The 15,016-nt window shown below is 36.5% G+C and overlaps 1 protein-coding gene across 2 annotated transcripts in view; it reads right to left on the bottom strand.

Annotated features, from left to right (window-relative positions):
* Positions 1 to 45: 45 nt before the first annotated feature.
* The window catches only part of FAM184A (family with sequence similarity 184 member A), an 88,701-nt gene continuing 73,730 nt past the window's right edge, over positions 46 to 15,016 (bottom strand). Inside the window, exons 13-18 of one of the 2 annotated variants that reach the window (XM_085318588.1) lie at positions 11,482 to 11,666; positions 10,856 to 11,002; positions 7,830 to 7,947; positions 6,991 to 7,095; positions 2,670 to 2,869; positions 46 to 959 (exon numbers count right to left, since the gene is read on the bottom strand). In XM_085318588.1, the coding sequence (XP_085174714.1) occupies positions 878 to 959; positions 2,670 to 2,869; positions 6,991 to 7,095; positions 7,830 to 7,947; positions 10,856 to 11,002; positions 11,482 to 11,666 (837 nt within the window). In that variant the 3' untranslated portion in view covers positions 46 to 877. The remainder of the gene's footprint in view (positions 960 to 2,669; positions 2,870 to 6,990; positions 7,096 to 7,829; positions 7,948 to 10,855; positions 11,003 to 11,481; positions 11,667 to 15,016) is intronic. The other variant, XM_085318595.1, reaches the window with a different exon arrangement.

A 15,016-nucleotide genomic window follows, 5' to 3' on the forward strand; every position in this document is an offset into this window, starting at 1 on the left:
TGTGTATGAATGGATAAAGTWTTTTTGTTTGTTTTTGCATTTCAGGAATGAATTTTATCCAAAGCAGGACAGTAAGATCAAAATCCAGAGTCTTGATTTATGCAGATACTAGCACAGGATTTCAGATTTTCCAAGCATTTCTTTGTTGCTATTCATAAAATAAACACACAGTTTTTGAGAACAGCTTCTGGTTAAACTCAATGTTAAAATGTTAAGTTATAACTAGAGGGCAAAGGCTGATGAGCAGTAGGTAAGAAGTCAAAACCTCCCAATGAACATTTTCCTTTTTGTTAGCTCTTGTCAAAATCACTCAGCTCTGAAGGCTAGCAGCTATACTAGTCTTGATTTACTTCACATTCTTCCTTTAAATTGTTAGAAAGAGGTCAGTTTTAAAGTGCTACAAAGTAACAGTAGAATTGGGATGGATTAAACATATCCTGTCCTAATTGGAGAGAGAAATATATTATATGCTTCTTTTCCTTTTACAATTTAAATCATATTTATAACAACCATGCAATTACATTATCTTTTGGGGGAAAAGCCTTACCTGAAATCAAAGAAAACACATATAGGAAAAAGGGGGAAAGTATYATGTTTGTTCTACCAAAATTTATTATGTAGTAATTACAAAGTTTAAAGATTCTTCCATTTTAAATAAAAATAATAGTTATAATTACGCACATTATATAGTACCATGTCAAGTGATTCCAACAAATATCACGTGAAATACAGTGCATTTTCAAATCAGAAAGACAAATACTTTCTCATTCACAGTGTTTGACAAATTACAGGAAAGCTTGTTCACATCAGGGTTTACTTAAGGTCATGCTCTTATAGAAAGTCCACACCACGCTGTGCCACAAGAACAAATCATCCCTCAGAATGTGAAGTATCGGGCAAGCCACTCCTGGCGCTGTGGATCTGGGGAAGCCACTGGTGAAGCTTCAGTCTGAGGAGGGCTAAATTCATAGAAAGAAAAAAAATTTAACCCACAACTAAATAAAGAGGCAAAGTTAAGGAGAAGAAATCACAGAGAATACAGTAAAGAACAGTCTATTTTCCCATGGATTAATTGTCAATGTGCCTTAGGATACGGTTTAATGTCCCCCTATAGAATCTGTGATCATCCACTCCATTGGAGAGCATCAGCAGCACCTACAGGTCAGTTYGGGAGCCACATTACCGGATGGGCAAATAATATTTTGGAACACGTTATTTAAAAATTTCACTAACAGCTACAAGTTTTCAGGGAGAATAAAAAGTTTTCTTGGAAAAGCGTGACTGAAGAAGGTCCTCTTTTTAGCATCCTTTTCCTGTGGTAAAGTTAATTTTCAGAAATATGATGCAAGCATCATATTCTTAGACATGTGCTCACAAGGACTGGTTGGCAACTGAACAAAAATACACACTATTTTAATACTTTGCACTGTATCACACTGAAATATCACTTGCATTGTTTCATGCACACATTTAAAATACGTTAATATACCAGGAAAAAAGAAACTGGTGCACTGCAACAAGATTTGTTCACCCTTGAGCACCCCTCAATTCTCACAAAATAGCAGGAGAAAATACTGAAATTTAAATTAATGACATAATTAAGTTCCTTTATCAATAAAACCCAGTAATATAATAATTCCTGTTGTATTACTGGATAATACAAGGCACAAAACAATTTGGAATGGAAACTCCAGCATCACAGTTCATGAGTTCATGCACATGCACATTGCAGGTATCTGAACACATTCATGCACGTCACATGCAAAGGGAAAAAATAAGCAACACAATATATTTAATGAAAGATTGTTTTGTGAAAATAGACTATTTTTATCTATTTTATATTCTACTACTTGTTTTACTTTAAAATTAGCAGTTCACAGGCGTGTGGCCTTTCACATCTAAACCAGATGAGAGGGTAAGCAACCAACTGCGGAAGTGGTAATCACAAATTACTTTTAATTGCCAACTTAGAGGTAAGATATCAGTACCTACTAAATACAGAGTATAGCATCTTTTCAGTTCATTCAGTATATAGGCACATAAAGCCAAAATATTTAAATCCTCTCTCGTAAATACCTTTTTTAAAGTTAGTAATTCAATTCACTATACCAATCCCTCAGAGATCTGAGACTTTAATGCTGATTTTAATTATTGGAAGCTCAGCATTAAACATCCAAGCATGCATATTTCCTGTTTCTGTAGTAAAGTTATGCTTATGAAACAATTTGATATAGGTGAGAAAAAGGGAAACAGACAACATCCGTGTAGCACAGAAAATAGTTTTCTTACATAAAAACCATTATCACACAATACTGAATAAAAGAAATCCTGTGCTAGTGTCAGTTCTTAAATGACAATCAGTAAATAACAAACATTTAAAACAATTGTTCATATATGTAAACAATTGGAAGCACATGAATTAAGGTACCTACAGAGGTTTTCAAAGTTGAGTATTCAAGACTTACGAAAAGTGAGAGAATACTGCACATTTCAACAAGGTCTACAATAAAAAGGAATACTGTAAAGAGGTTACAAGTATAGTGTAAAAATTAAAAATTTCGTAATAGTATCTGTATTTCAGAAAGTTTCACAAGCAAGTGGGATTCAGCTAAGTAAGAATGCAAAATTTTTCTGAGTTAAAAAAAAAAGATTGGTGAGGCAGTGCTCACCTCAAAAACGCCTTGGGCTCTTTGGGTGGTATTGGCTGTGGTAGTGGTTTGCTGCTGTTGAACTCAATATCGTGGATGGGTGAGTTAGGAATGGGGTCCAGGCGGTTAGGATGTCCATTGCCCACTCCGCTAGATTCCAGAGCACTTAGATTGGGGACACTCACAAACCTGTTTGTTGATTTATCATTCTTCTTCTTTTGCTGCATTAAAAATAACAAATGTAAGGAAGGCTCCTTGCACCATGACAGATGAGGAGATTTTCAGATTTAAAGCTTTGTTGATGGTCGTTTTCATCTTTTGAAAGGGGAGCAACTGAGAGAGAGTGGGATATTTTTCTATTTTTACTTTTACTGTTTGCTTTGACCAGAACTGAACAGCATAAATTTTCACAGAAAAATCAAATGTCTGAGAAGGTGATTACGTTATTAAGAACCAGTTTAATAATCAACGAGTGTGTAATTTTTAATGATTTTCCAATATTCTAAGACACTGCAGATAGCAAGTTTTCCACAAAATTATCATTCAGTCTGTTAAACCTTTCATTTTTACTTAAATTCTTTCTTAGTATTAATGACACAGCTCTGCTGTCAAATGTAATTACAGCAAATTTCAGTGAAGAAAAAAGTCTCTCTCTCCAATACGTTTCACCTCATTACTTAAGCACATTTTGATAAGTGAAACACAGAACCTAGAACACCAACCTCATTTCTCTTCTTAAAGCAATGATGCATTCCTAGTTAGTGAATATTATAGCAATACTGGTAAAGATTAAAAAAAAAAATCTTATATCATAGATCAGTTTCCCAGTTTCCTGCACACAGAAGAAAAAAGGCCAGACTTCTAACTCGACTAACTTGACTACAGCTAACACTTCTAGACACAAGATGGCACAACTGAACTTTTTTCTTTTTTTAATACTCTCCATACTCCTACTGGCAGTATACCATGGGACCAAAAAATACTGGAGAATTATTCTGATATTACCATTTTACTATTCATAACACATACAAAGGAATGAGTACTTATCCTCCCCACTGGCTAGATATTTTAGTGTGGAAAGATGATTCAAATAATTCTCTAGTTCTTCAATTGCTTTATTATGGAATGCCATGTGTATTTTGTGACTTCTACTGAATATTCCATGTACAATTATTATTTTAACAAACCTCCATTTCCAAAAATAAAACTAGATTCTTTTGTTCTCATGAATTATATATTAACTAAGTATATATTAAATGCTTTCCTTCAATTATACATATCAAATCCTAACAAAGCACTAGAAAAAAAAAACCCTAAGAACTTATAAATCATTTGAATTTGAATTGAAGAAAATGAAGAACAAGTGGAATGTCATGTTGTTTTTATATTGTAATTTCCAAGCAGAACTGCATTTGAAAGAGAAGAGCTGCTCTGTTTGAGGGAGGGCAACAGTTCAATCAAAGATGGACACAGAGTCCTACTGTTTGTACTCTCTGCCACTGAGCTATTTGCTAGCTTTGATTTCAGTGCCTACCCTCTCCAGGGCTGGCAGATGTAAATGCTGCTGATATAGCCACAGTGGTACATGCATTTGTTTTTGGCAACATAAAATCAACAATTTAACAAAAAGCTATAATAGAAAAAAGTCATTAGCTGCAAAGGATTAAACTAGGATCGTTCCATACACTTTACTTCTTCACAGGATGAAGAAGCAAGAAACAACAAGAAAGTGGAAAATTAGTTTAGCAGAAGTAACTAAGTACGTAAAACATACCAGGTAACATACACTGTAATTAAAAATGTGTACTTCATAGTACACATTTCTATGAAAATGGTATTCTGGAAAATTATTCTCAAGCGTTCTAAGTTTTCCTGAATATATTATCCATATAAACATTTAGAAAACTATTACAGTTTATATCTTATTCTATATAAAACAATCTATGCTTCTGAAGAAGTCAAATCTGGAGAGACAAAATTATATGTGTAGTTTCCATGAAATTCATGCAAAGCATCATGAAACTTGAGATCTAACAATATAACACTAAACAGATCCATTGCACAAATTTGAGAAGCTTTAATATATACTGCAATGGTTCTAATTATGCGCTAATATGCAAAGCCCGCAGTAACTCAACTTCTTTTTTTCATTACAAAAAAGCAAAAAGAATGAGATTTTCACTTTCTTTGTAATTCATTCTCCAATAACACAGTACGTGCTTTGACAAAATAACATAGTCCACAATTCATGAAATGAGAGCAAAATGTTTTGGCATACAAGACTACTGTCTTGTATTTAGTATTTAAATCTTAAAATTTAAGTGATAGAAGCATATGATAAAAATCAATGAATTATCACTATGGAAATCTGATGCTAAAGGATTCTTACAAATGCTTCAGATTTCACACAAAACACAAGCTGATGCATTTGACAGCTAAATTTCATAGTTTTAAAAATGAGTGGTCCAGACAAACTTCCAAAATTTTTAAACAATCTGTATCACATAAAGACAAAGCATCCAAATTGTATCTGGCAGTCCTGATATTGTCTCTGCTGGGCCCAAGCTAAGCTTTTTATGCAGTTATGTATGAGGCATCAGCAGATGAGCTTGTCAGAGCTGCTGGGCTCCTGGAAAATGTAGAAGAATGCTGACAATTTGCAGCAGAATTTGTGTATTCATGCCTGACCTGACATGAAACCATAATAAGGCTTAGATAAATAAATAACACAGCCTGATTTATTAAATGACTTAAACAGACCTTCTTTTATACAGAGAATTGTTACTTGTTGAGACCCAATTGCTTACTTGCTAACTAAACAGCTGGATCCTAGGTAAAATTACTGCAATGTGAACGAACCCTAAATTATGCAAGATTACACTGCTTTCTTTCATATGCCTTGATTTTCTTTTAAACTCACCCCAAACTTGCCTCTACTTGTGGCAATTTGAGCATCTACATATAATCTACATAACTGGTGGAGATAAAATCGATAAAACAGGAGTGATTCAGCTCGCCCTAAACTAGGTACCTAGTGGCTGCTCAAGTCAGCTGGGCTCTAAGGGTCATTGACAATAAATTAAATATCCCTTAACTGTAATGGATGCTTACATACACACTCTCATGTAGATGTCTAAACAGGCATTGATGCTGAACTGAATCTTGACTGGATTTTCAGTGTTACCAACTTCTCAAATGCATAAAAGATGTTTTGAGATGTTTGCTGAGATCTGTGTGAACTGTTTATCTCCAAGCCAGTGGGGGCCTCACAACCCATTTTAACCTTGATAACTGATGTTAAAAGTTATCAGCTGAAACTATCATTTATCAGCTGAAACTGTCATTTCAGCTGCTTACACTGTGCCCTTTGGGTTATCCCCTGCTTCAGCACTTTTCCATACTATTCTACCTCTCCTGCTGGGAAAAATCTCTTCCATTTCCAGGCAGATGTAACAGCTTAGGAGTTACTAAACTCACGCGTTACATGTTAGAGGACTCATTCTTACTGCTGAAGTGGTGAAAAGAAATGGAATAAAGGTAGCCTTCAGCATGTCTCTCTGGATTCCTCCTGTAGGAATGCTGCTGGCTTTTGAAGTGACAGAGCGGGTACTATGCATTTTTGTACAGTAGCCTTGATTGGCTGCTGTTCACCAGGGTGCAGCAAATTGGAAAAGGCTGCTATGAAGTGTTTTCACTCACATTGGACTCAACATTTACTAAGAAGGGTGGAAGCCTGCTTTTATTTCCAGCGACCTCCACAGTCCATGTCTGGTTGTCACTYCAATTCTCCATTATCACTCCATCTTTCTCTATTCAGTCTCATTCCATGCCCTTCTCATAGTCTCTTCCTCCCTCTTTTACCCTTATTCCTTTTGTTTAGTGTCCCCTCTCCTTCAGTTTTTCTAATGGTCTTTCATCCTAAGTACCACCTGAAAAATAAAACTGCCCTTCCACTTTCCAAAATGACCAAAAAAAAAAAGATGATGAATACAAAAYAGTGTTTACAGACTTTAGCGTTCTCTATTTATATGTTACAGTGCTGCCTTCTGTAGCCTTTCACTTTTCTACCTAGATTTTACAGTTTTGTGTCATCCGTGCCTAGCAAACTAGGGCAACAATATCAGTGGATCCCTAAACAACATAATAGAAACAAATACATCTACACAAAAAGAAAGAGACAAATAATAAACTATGCTCCTTGTTTTGAACATTTCTTTCAATAAAAAGTGAGTGATACATGTACACACACGTACACACACACATACATATATTTCTTCTTTTTATTATATTCTAAGTTAGATTTCTTTTTCTTCACTTTAGCAATGAAGTCCATGGAACATACCTTCACCAATGGATTAATAACACCAACATTAGGGCTTGCATTAAACACTTTGTTGTAGTTAGTCTCCCTGTTAACTAGTTCCAGTTGATAGAACTTTTTGTCCTCCTAAAAGAAGAACAAATAGAAACTTCTTTTTATGCATTTTCAATTATTTAGTGGCCAAATCTGTCTATAAATGACTTGAAATAAATTTGATGTTTTACATTTTAAAGGAACCTACATTTCTATCAATTGTTTCATACTTAATGTTTTATATTCTATTATGTGTAAATACTAAATCATTTCTATTTATGCAGTTCCATTGTATGTTTTACCCTTGAGAATGAGCATGGATTAAAGGATTACACACTGGGAAAGATTCAGTATAGTTAACTTCTGATCTTTAATTAATTTGAATTTCCTCATTCCTACTTGGTTCTGAATAAATAACTATCTGTCAGGCTGCTTGGGATCTAAGTTTGGGAAGTTCAGTGTACCAGGAAATTTGAGACCTTCTTGAAAACCTCACAGAAGAGGCTATTTCTTATGTGGCTTGCATGGCTTGCTTCTTATTCCAGGACTGCAGATAGGATACGTCTGATGAAGGTCATACCGCAATTTTTTTTAAACTAATATTTTAACTTATATTTGTAATAATGTATTATGCTTGATTTTGCAAGAAAACCTCTGCATCTACTTAATATTACTATTATGAATCACTGAAACCACAGGATAAAATGTTAAAGCATAGGAAGATATGCTAGCAGAACTGGTACTCTGAATACATTTTAAGTGCTCTGAATTAGATTAACATTTATATCTGTCAAGACACTAAACCAAAAGAGCATAAAAAGCCTTACAATCAATTTCTTTATGAGTTGGTCCCTCTCTGCAATTAGGTCTTTCAGCTCTGAGATAAGCTGCAAATCTTCTGGTCTTGATTCTCTGTTTTTGTATTTTTCTTCCATTTCTTCTAAACTTTATAGGAAAGAAAAACAGTCCTTTTAGCCTGATCCAGTGTTAAATGATGAGTGAATAAAGTCATATCTTTGGTTAGTACAAAAGACAGTTCAAGGAGTAAAATACAACTTGCATTTCACCTCAAAGTAAAACTTCAGTGTTGTTATCATTCAGCTTTAATTAAAAATTCAGTAAAAAAAAATCTTTACTACAGAAAATAATAATCTGAATAAAATTCTAAAATATAGAATAAAATATATCCTTTCTGTGCATGCAGTACTAGGTATTTGGAAAAGAGGCCTCTCGGAAGCCAGACTGAAAATGAGGCACTCAAAGTTAAAGAATATGGACAACAGAATTACAAAACATATAGGTAACATGGGTTCTTATGTATAATGTAGGGCCTATACTGTATTGTATTTAATATTAATGTAAATTTTGAAAAGCTGGCAACTGAATTGCTGGATGAGCAAAGCAGTATCATTTTATTTTAACAGATATCTACACTGAATGAAGATGCATGCTTGTGATAGTGGAGAAACAGGACAGACAGACAAGGCTGGCACCATCTTCCTCAGCTCATGAGGAGCATAGTGAGACACAGATATCCAAGAATAGTGAAGACTAATATGTAACTAATTCCTCTCCGCAAATCAACTTAGTACCATTAGAGATGGAAATAAAGGAATAAGCTGTAAAAGAAAAGCAATAAACATCCAGATATTAGAATATTGGGATTAAGAGGAAAGTAACAATTGAGAAACACTTGAAATAATATGAGGATATTTGAAATGCTTGGTGGGAAAGCATTAAAGGAGAGAATTGAAATAAGCCAACTAAGAGAGGAAATGTAGAAGTAACAGCACACCTCTCCTTGTTGTTTCTTCATAACGGAAGAAGTATTGAAGATGAAAGACATTTCCAAATAACTGTTTGTCTCTAAAACGTAACACTCATAATACTAAACATTGTTTGAAAAGAAACTACCAAAATACCTGTCTACTGTATTCAGCCTTCACATAGATTAGCATACTAAATTCCAGAATAGGAAATTTAAAAAGCTTAGGTTAAAAAAAAAAAGAAAGAAAAACCCTATAAATCTAAAGTGTCTAGTCAGCTCAAACTTAGTTCCATAAGACATCTGAAGCAGACATCACTTCTGATTTTAAAGTATTTTCCCTTCAGAAGCAGCTGTATAATTTTGACTTTGTGTTGCATTTGAGAAAACAGTGCATATTAAATTATTTATAACCTTCAAATAACCTGTGTATAACTTGAGAAGATTATATAATGTATTTATATAAAACATTATGAATGTGAACAACACAACTGTTTTTATTTGCAGAAAAGTATTTGACTCAGCAGAACGTAAAATATGCTCAGCTAGCTTAATTTTGTGTATACATTTTATGCTGGGTTAAGCTATTGCATACAAATCCCCAGAGTACAATACACAGTTATGCACATCTGTCATTTTATTTTCAGATATTTCACAGAACTGTTTTCTCTGTTTCAAATAGGTAATATGTAATTTAAAGAATCTAGCTGGAGAACCTATTTAATGATACCACTCTAAACTACTATGACCTAGATTCTTCATTTCATAAAAGTTCACAAGGTCTTGTTTTAGGTAATGCAGACACTGGAAATCATTAGTTAAGAAATCTTTCCACAAAACATTCTTTTTTTTTCAACAAAGTTTCTTCCTTTGACATCTAATTGCTACAATGTAATGAGATAACAAACTGGAAGCAAGGCACAGGGCACTGATCTCCTYGCTACCTTTACACCATAGGTTTCAGAGCTACTTCCCTGCAGCTCCAAGTTGAGCAAGAACCAAGTATAGGAAGCAAACTCGGAGCATTTCAGAACATGGCAAAACAAGCAGCTAGGGTAAAAGTTAGGGTATACAGTTCCAGCAACTATTTGCAGTGGCTGCACATATACCCATTATTCATATAAGACAAATGCAGTAACACGAGGTAGTTTACACCTAACTTACTGAATGGCAAGTTACCACCATGGCACAAGAGTGTGTATGTGGATGAGTACAAAACAGTAAGAATTAGAATTTTAGACTCATTTTAGCTAAATAGAATTTTGGGGTACTCGTATTTTTTAGACAAAATTAGATGTTGTCCAGAATCCTAAATCTTATGTGTGGTTTGTTGTCCACTAAGAATTGATATTTACTCAGAAAAGTTGTGCATCATACACTTGAAACCAATTCTTTCCTCTGCCACAGATATTTTATGTTGCCAATACAAAGTCCTTCATGGAGACTCTGTCAGGAAACTCCGAGTTACATCATAAACAGGGATAAGAAAGAAGAAAGTGGAGGACAGGAAAACACTGGCTGAACAACATGCTGCTACTGCACTTCTGCTCGGGGTGGTCTAACCCCAGGTGGCACTTTGACTCAGAGGCATTCTGTTATTTGTATGGTTGTGTAATTCATTTCAGACACTTACTGAGAATACCAATAGAAATTTTTCATTTTTCTTATGTCAGCAAATCTGAAAATGTTAGTACCACTCAATCCACTTAGTATAATCAGCTACTTTTAGAGTAGATACTATACTATTTATAAACTTATTAAAAAAACTTTTGTGTTCTCAAAAAGGATAAATTGTTTGAGAGAAAACATTTGAAATCATGTTTCTAATTTTCTAAGAACTGCACAGACTTACTAGTTTTTCTACTTGATTYTTTTTGGTCTCAAATCCATTATAATTTATCTTGGTAAATTTCCCCGAAGCTCCTAGGAGCTGTGTTGTGCAAAGAATGCAAGACTAGGACACATATCTGAGTGAGGTTTCTGCATATCTGTATCTCTGTAATTATCTTTGGTAACTTATGGACATCAGAATAAACTATTGTTCACTGAAATGCAGACATATGAACTTTTTTATGCAATAAAACTTACGAAATTTGTAAAGCTGAATTAATTTCCTTGAGCAGCTCTTGGGTCTTATTAAAATCTGCCAGCATGCTTTGTTTCTCTCTGATGTGATCTGCTGTCAAGACATCCAGCTCTTTCTCATGTTTCTTGCTTAAATCTTGCTCATGCATCCTGTTTAATTTATTTTTGTTGAGAAAAGAGTTATTCTAAAATCAGACTGTTAATCATGATTTTCTGCCAGGCTTTTAACGACTTTTACATAATACCAGACAACACAGAAAGAAATTACTGAATCATCAAAACCTGCTACTTACTGTCCCCTCTAATCTTCTAGCTTATTTCATGGAAAACACATCTCCTTTAATGCTTTTTAAAATAAACAAACATAATGAATAATAATAAAAAAAAAGAACACTTGAAAGGACTGTAACTAAAATAAGCCAAAATATTGAAATGCAGCTTAATTGTATGGTAATATTCACTAACTTTACTAGCAATGGACATCATTTTTTTCTAAAGAAGATTAAGCAACATGTAACACCACTTGATTAAGAGCTTAAACTGAAAGTCACAAATGTTGAAGTATCTTAAGCAAAGCAATACATAAGAGAACATGTAAGCTTAGAGTGGAAAAAAAAAAAAAAACATACCTGATCTGCTGGTTGGATTCACTGCGTATTCTAAGAACTTCTTTCCCTTTAAACTCTAGTTCCTTAGTCAGTGCACTTATATTCTCATGAAGATGCAGAATCTCTTTATCCAGTTCAGCTATATGATGGTCTCGGTGTCTCAGTTCATCTTGCAGATCTGATATTCGGCATAAAAATTCTTTTTCCTATGATACAAGCAGCAGCAGCAAAAAATATTTTCTCTCAGAAAGACAATACTTGCTTTTGGAAAATAGTAACTGAACAGAATTTTCGATTCATTGGACAATTTTTTTTCAGTGTTTGGACGTAAACACAAATTTTAACTAAAACTGAGAGACTGTCTTTTGTTGTGTGAAATACAAATAATGAAGAAATCAAAGTCATTCAATTTGTGAGAGAATATAAAAGGTATCATCGTATGCGAGGCAGAAAGAAATATATAATGAACTACACAAACTAACAGGATATATCATTCACTAGATATACTTCATTCTGTACAGTAAACCATATATGTATCTTAAAAAGAAAAAGACCAATTTTTCTTTGATCTGGATAGTACTATATCAATCTGAATGTTCTCCATTTTACAGATGGATAATTTTGTAATTTTTGCAGTAATTCCAACTGTTTACTAAAACGAGAGACAACACCCAGCTCCACTATTGTCCTCATGGAGCTGATGTTGACACCTACTAGAAAAGTTTGAATAAAAATAAGCATTGATTGGGGAACTGGTGTTGAAATGTTAGAAGCAGCAACTTAATTGTTGATGTTAATAAGTTCATATTGCACTTCCTAAAGTATCCTTCAAATATACTGTATATAGAATATACATAAACAGACAAATCTAAAGATCTTCAGCACTTTCATCTCAGTGTCATGGAATGGCAGACTAGTGGAACGGAGTTAAACTTCAAGAGATAGCGCTGAAGAAAAAAAAAAAAAGCTAGAAAACAATTCTTTTTCCTTGGCATGACGCTCTAAGGACTACATCAATTTTATCAACTGGAATTGAAGGCTTGGTTTGTTATATAACTCTCAGAGTCTGCAAAGAAGCCGTTAAGCCTTGAAGAGTTCATTATGTTCTCCCTTTAATTGTTCATAAAATAACTCCTTCAAAAGGCACAGATTTTGAGAGTCCTGATGATTCCTAATGCCTTGAGCATCCCTGTCTTTCACATCCATAGCTGTCATCACATCTACAGCCTGTCTGTCACATCCACCTGGCTATTGCTTCACAGATATTTATTGTCATTCAGAAAGCCTGTATTAGCCATTTTCTTCAAAATCGCTCCATTTTGTAAGGGAATTTTGACAGAAAGGTCTATTCTTCAGGTAATGTCAGTGTCACAGGTGACGAGTGTCAAGTATTGCATAATTCAAGATCACACAGAAGCAGGAGTATTTTTTTTAAAGTGTGTTGAACTTCTGAAGTCTTTGTCATTTAATCATTTTTTATTTATACTCCTCCTGCACTGCAGAGACAAGTCATGAATCCAAGTTGGAATACTATGAAAGTATTTAGAATCCTGTGTGATGGACCCTGGTCACATGGACTCATGGATGGATCTGCTTTCCAGATGGTTTTGCTATGGCTAGTACCTGTCACTGGGTCAGCAGTTTCATGAAGTGATTCTAGGATTCTGGAAGGGTGATTCTAACTGRTCATGAAATTTCAGAATAGCAAATAGTCATGAAATTACTTCGATGTAAACAATGTCATCAATCAGAGAATCGCAGGTTGAGCGATCTGGAGATCATCTAGTCCAACCCCCTTGCTCAAGCAGGGTCACCTASAGCACATGGCACAGGCTTGCATCCAGGTGCGTTTTAAATATCTCCAGAGAAGGAGACTCCACAACCTCTCTGGGCAACCTGTGCCAGTGCTCCGTCACTCTCACAGGGAAGAAATTCCCCCTCACGCTCAGGCGGAACTTCCTGTGCTTCAGTTTCTGCCCATTGCCTCTTGTCCTGTCACGTGGGACAACTGAAAAGAGTTTGGCCTCGTCCCCTTGACACCCTCCCCTCAGGTACTTGTACACATTGATAAGATCCCCCCTCAGTCTTCTCTTCCCCACGCTCAACAGGCCCAGCTCTCGCAGACGTTCCTCATAGGGGAGGTGCTCCAGCCCTCTGRTCATCYTYGTAGCYCTACGCTGGACTCTTCCTCAGTAGCTCCATGTCTCTCTTGTCCTGGAGAGCCCAGACCTGGACACAGGACTYRARRTGWGGCCTCACCAGGGCTGAGTAGAGGRGCAGGATCACCTCCCTCCACCTGCTGGCAACACTCTTCCTAATGCACCMCAGGAKACCACTGGCCTTCTTGGCCACAAGGGCACATTGCTGGCTMAYGGTCAATTTATCATCCACCAGCACTYCCAGGTCCTTCTCTGCAGAGCTGCTCTCCAGAAGGTCAGCCCCCAGCTTGTACTGGTGCTTAGGGTTATTYTTCCATAGGTGCAGSACCCTGCACTTGCCCTTGTTGAACCTCAGGAGGTTCCTCCCCAGCCATATCTTCAGCCTCTCCAGGTCWCTCTGAATGGCAGCACAGCCCTCAGGTGTTTCAGCCACTCCTCCCTGCTAGGTATCATCAGTAAACTTGCTGAGGAGGCACTCTGTCCCCTCATCCAGATCAATGATGAAGAAGTTGAACAGGGTGGGACCCAGTCCTGAGCCYTGGGGGAYGCCACTAGCCACAGGCCTCCAACCAGACTCCACGCCACTGATGACGACCCTCTGAGCTCTSCCTTKCAGCCAGCTCTCAATTCACCTCACTGTCCACTCGTCTAACCCACACTTCCTGAGCTTATCCAGGAGGATGTTCTGGGAGACAGTGTCAAAAGCCTTGCTGAAGTCAAGGTACACAACGTCCACTGCTCTCCCCTCACCTACCCAGCCAGTCATTCCATCAGAGAAGGCTCTCAGGTTGGTTAAGCRGGATTTCCCCTTGGTGAATCCATGCTAACTACTCCTGACCACCTTCTTTTCCTCCATATGCCTGGAGATGACATCCAGRATGAGCTGCTCCGTCACCTTTCCAGGGATGGAGGTGAGGCAGGCTGGCCTATAGTTCCCTGGGTCCTCCTTCTTGCCCTTYTTGAAGACTGGAGTGACACTGGCTTTCTTCCAGTCCTCAGGCTGCTCTCCAGTTCTCCAGGACCCTCTAAAGATGATGGAGAGTGGCCTAGCAATGACTTCCACCAGCTCCCTCAGCACTCCACCACGGCCCATGGATTTGTGGGTGTCAAGTTTGCCTCAGTTATCTGTAACCTGATCCTCCTTGASCAAGGGAAAGTCTTCCTGTCTCCAGACTTTCTCCCTTGTCTCCAGGCTCTGTGATTCCTGAGGGCTGCCCTTTGCAGTGAAGACTGAAGCAAAGAACRCATTCARTWATTCTGCCTTCGCTGTAGCCTTTGTCACTACAGCACCTACCCCAGTCAATGTTTTCCCCATTCTTCCTCTTGCTGCTGATGTATTTGAAGAAGCCCTTCTTGTTGTCCTTGACATCTCTTATCATACTTAATTCCAAATGGGC

The sequence above is a fragment of the Rhea americana genome, unplaced genomic scaffold (assembly GCF_003343005.1).
Source record: "Rhea americana isolate MKP2758 unplaced genomic scaffold, rheAme1 scaffold_117, whole genome shotgun sequence".
In the NCBI taxonomy this organism is placed as follows: domain Eukaryota; kingdom Metazoa; phylum Chordata; class Aves; order Rheiformes; family Rheidae; genus Rhea; species Rhea americana.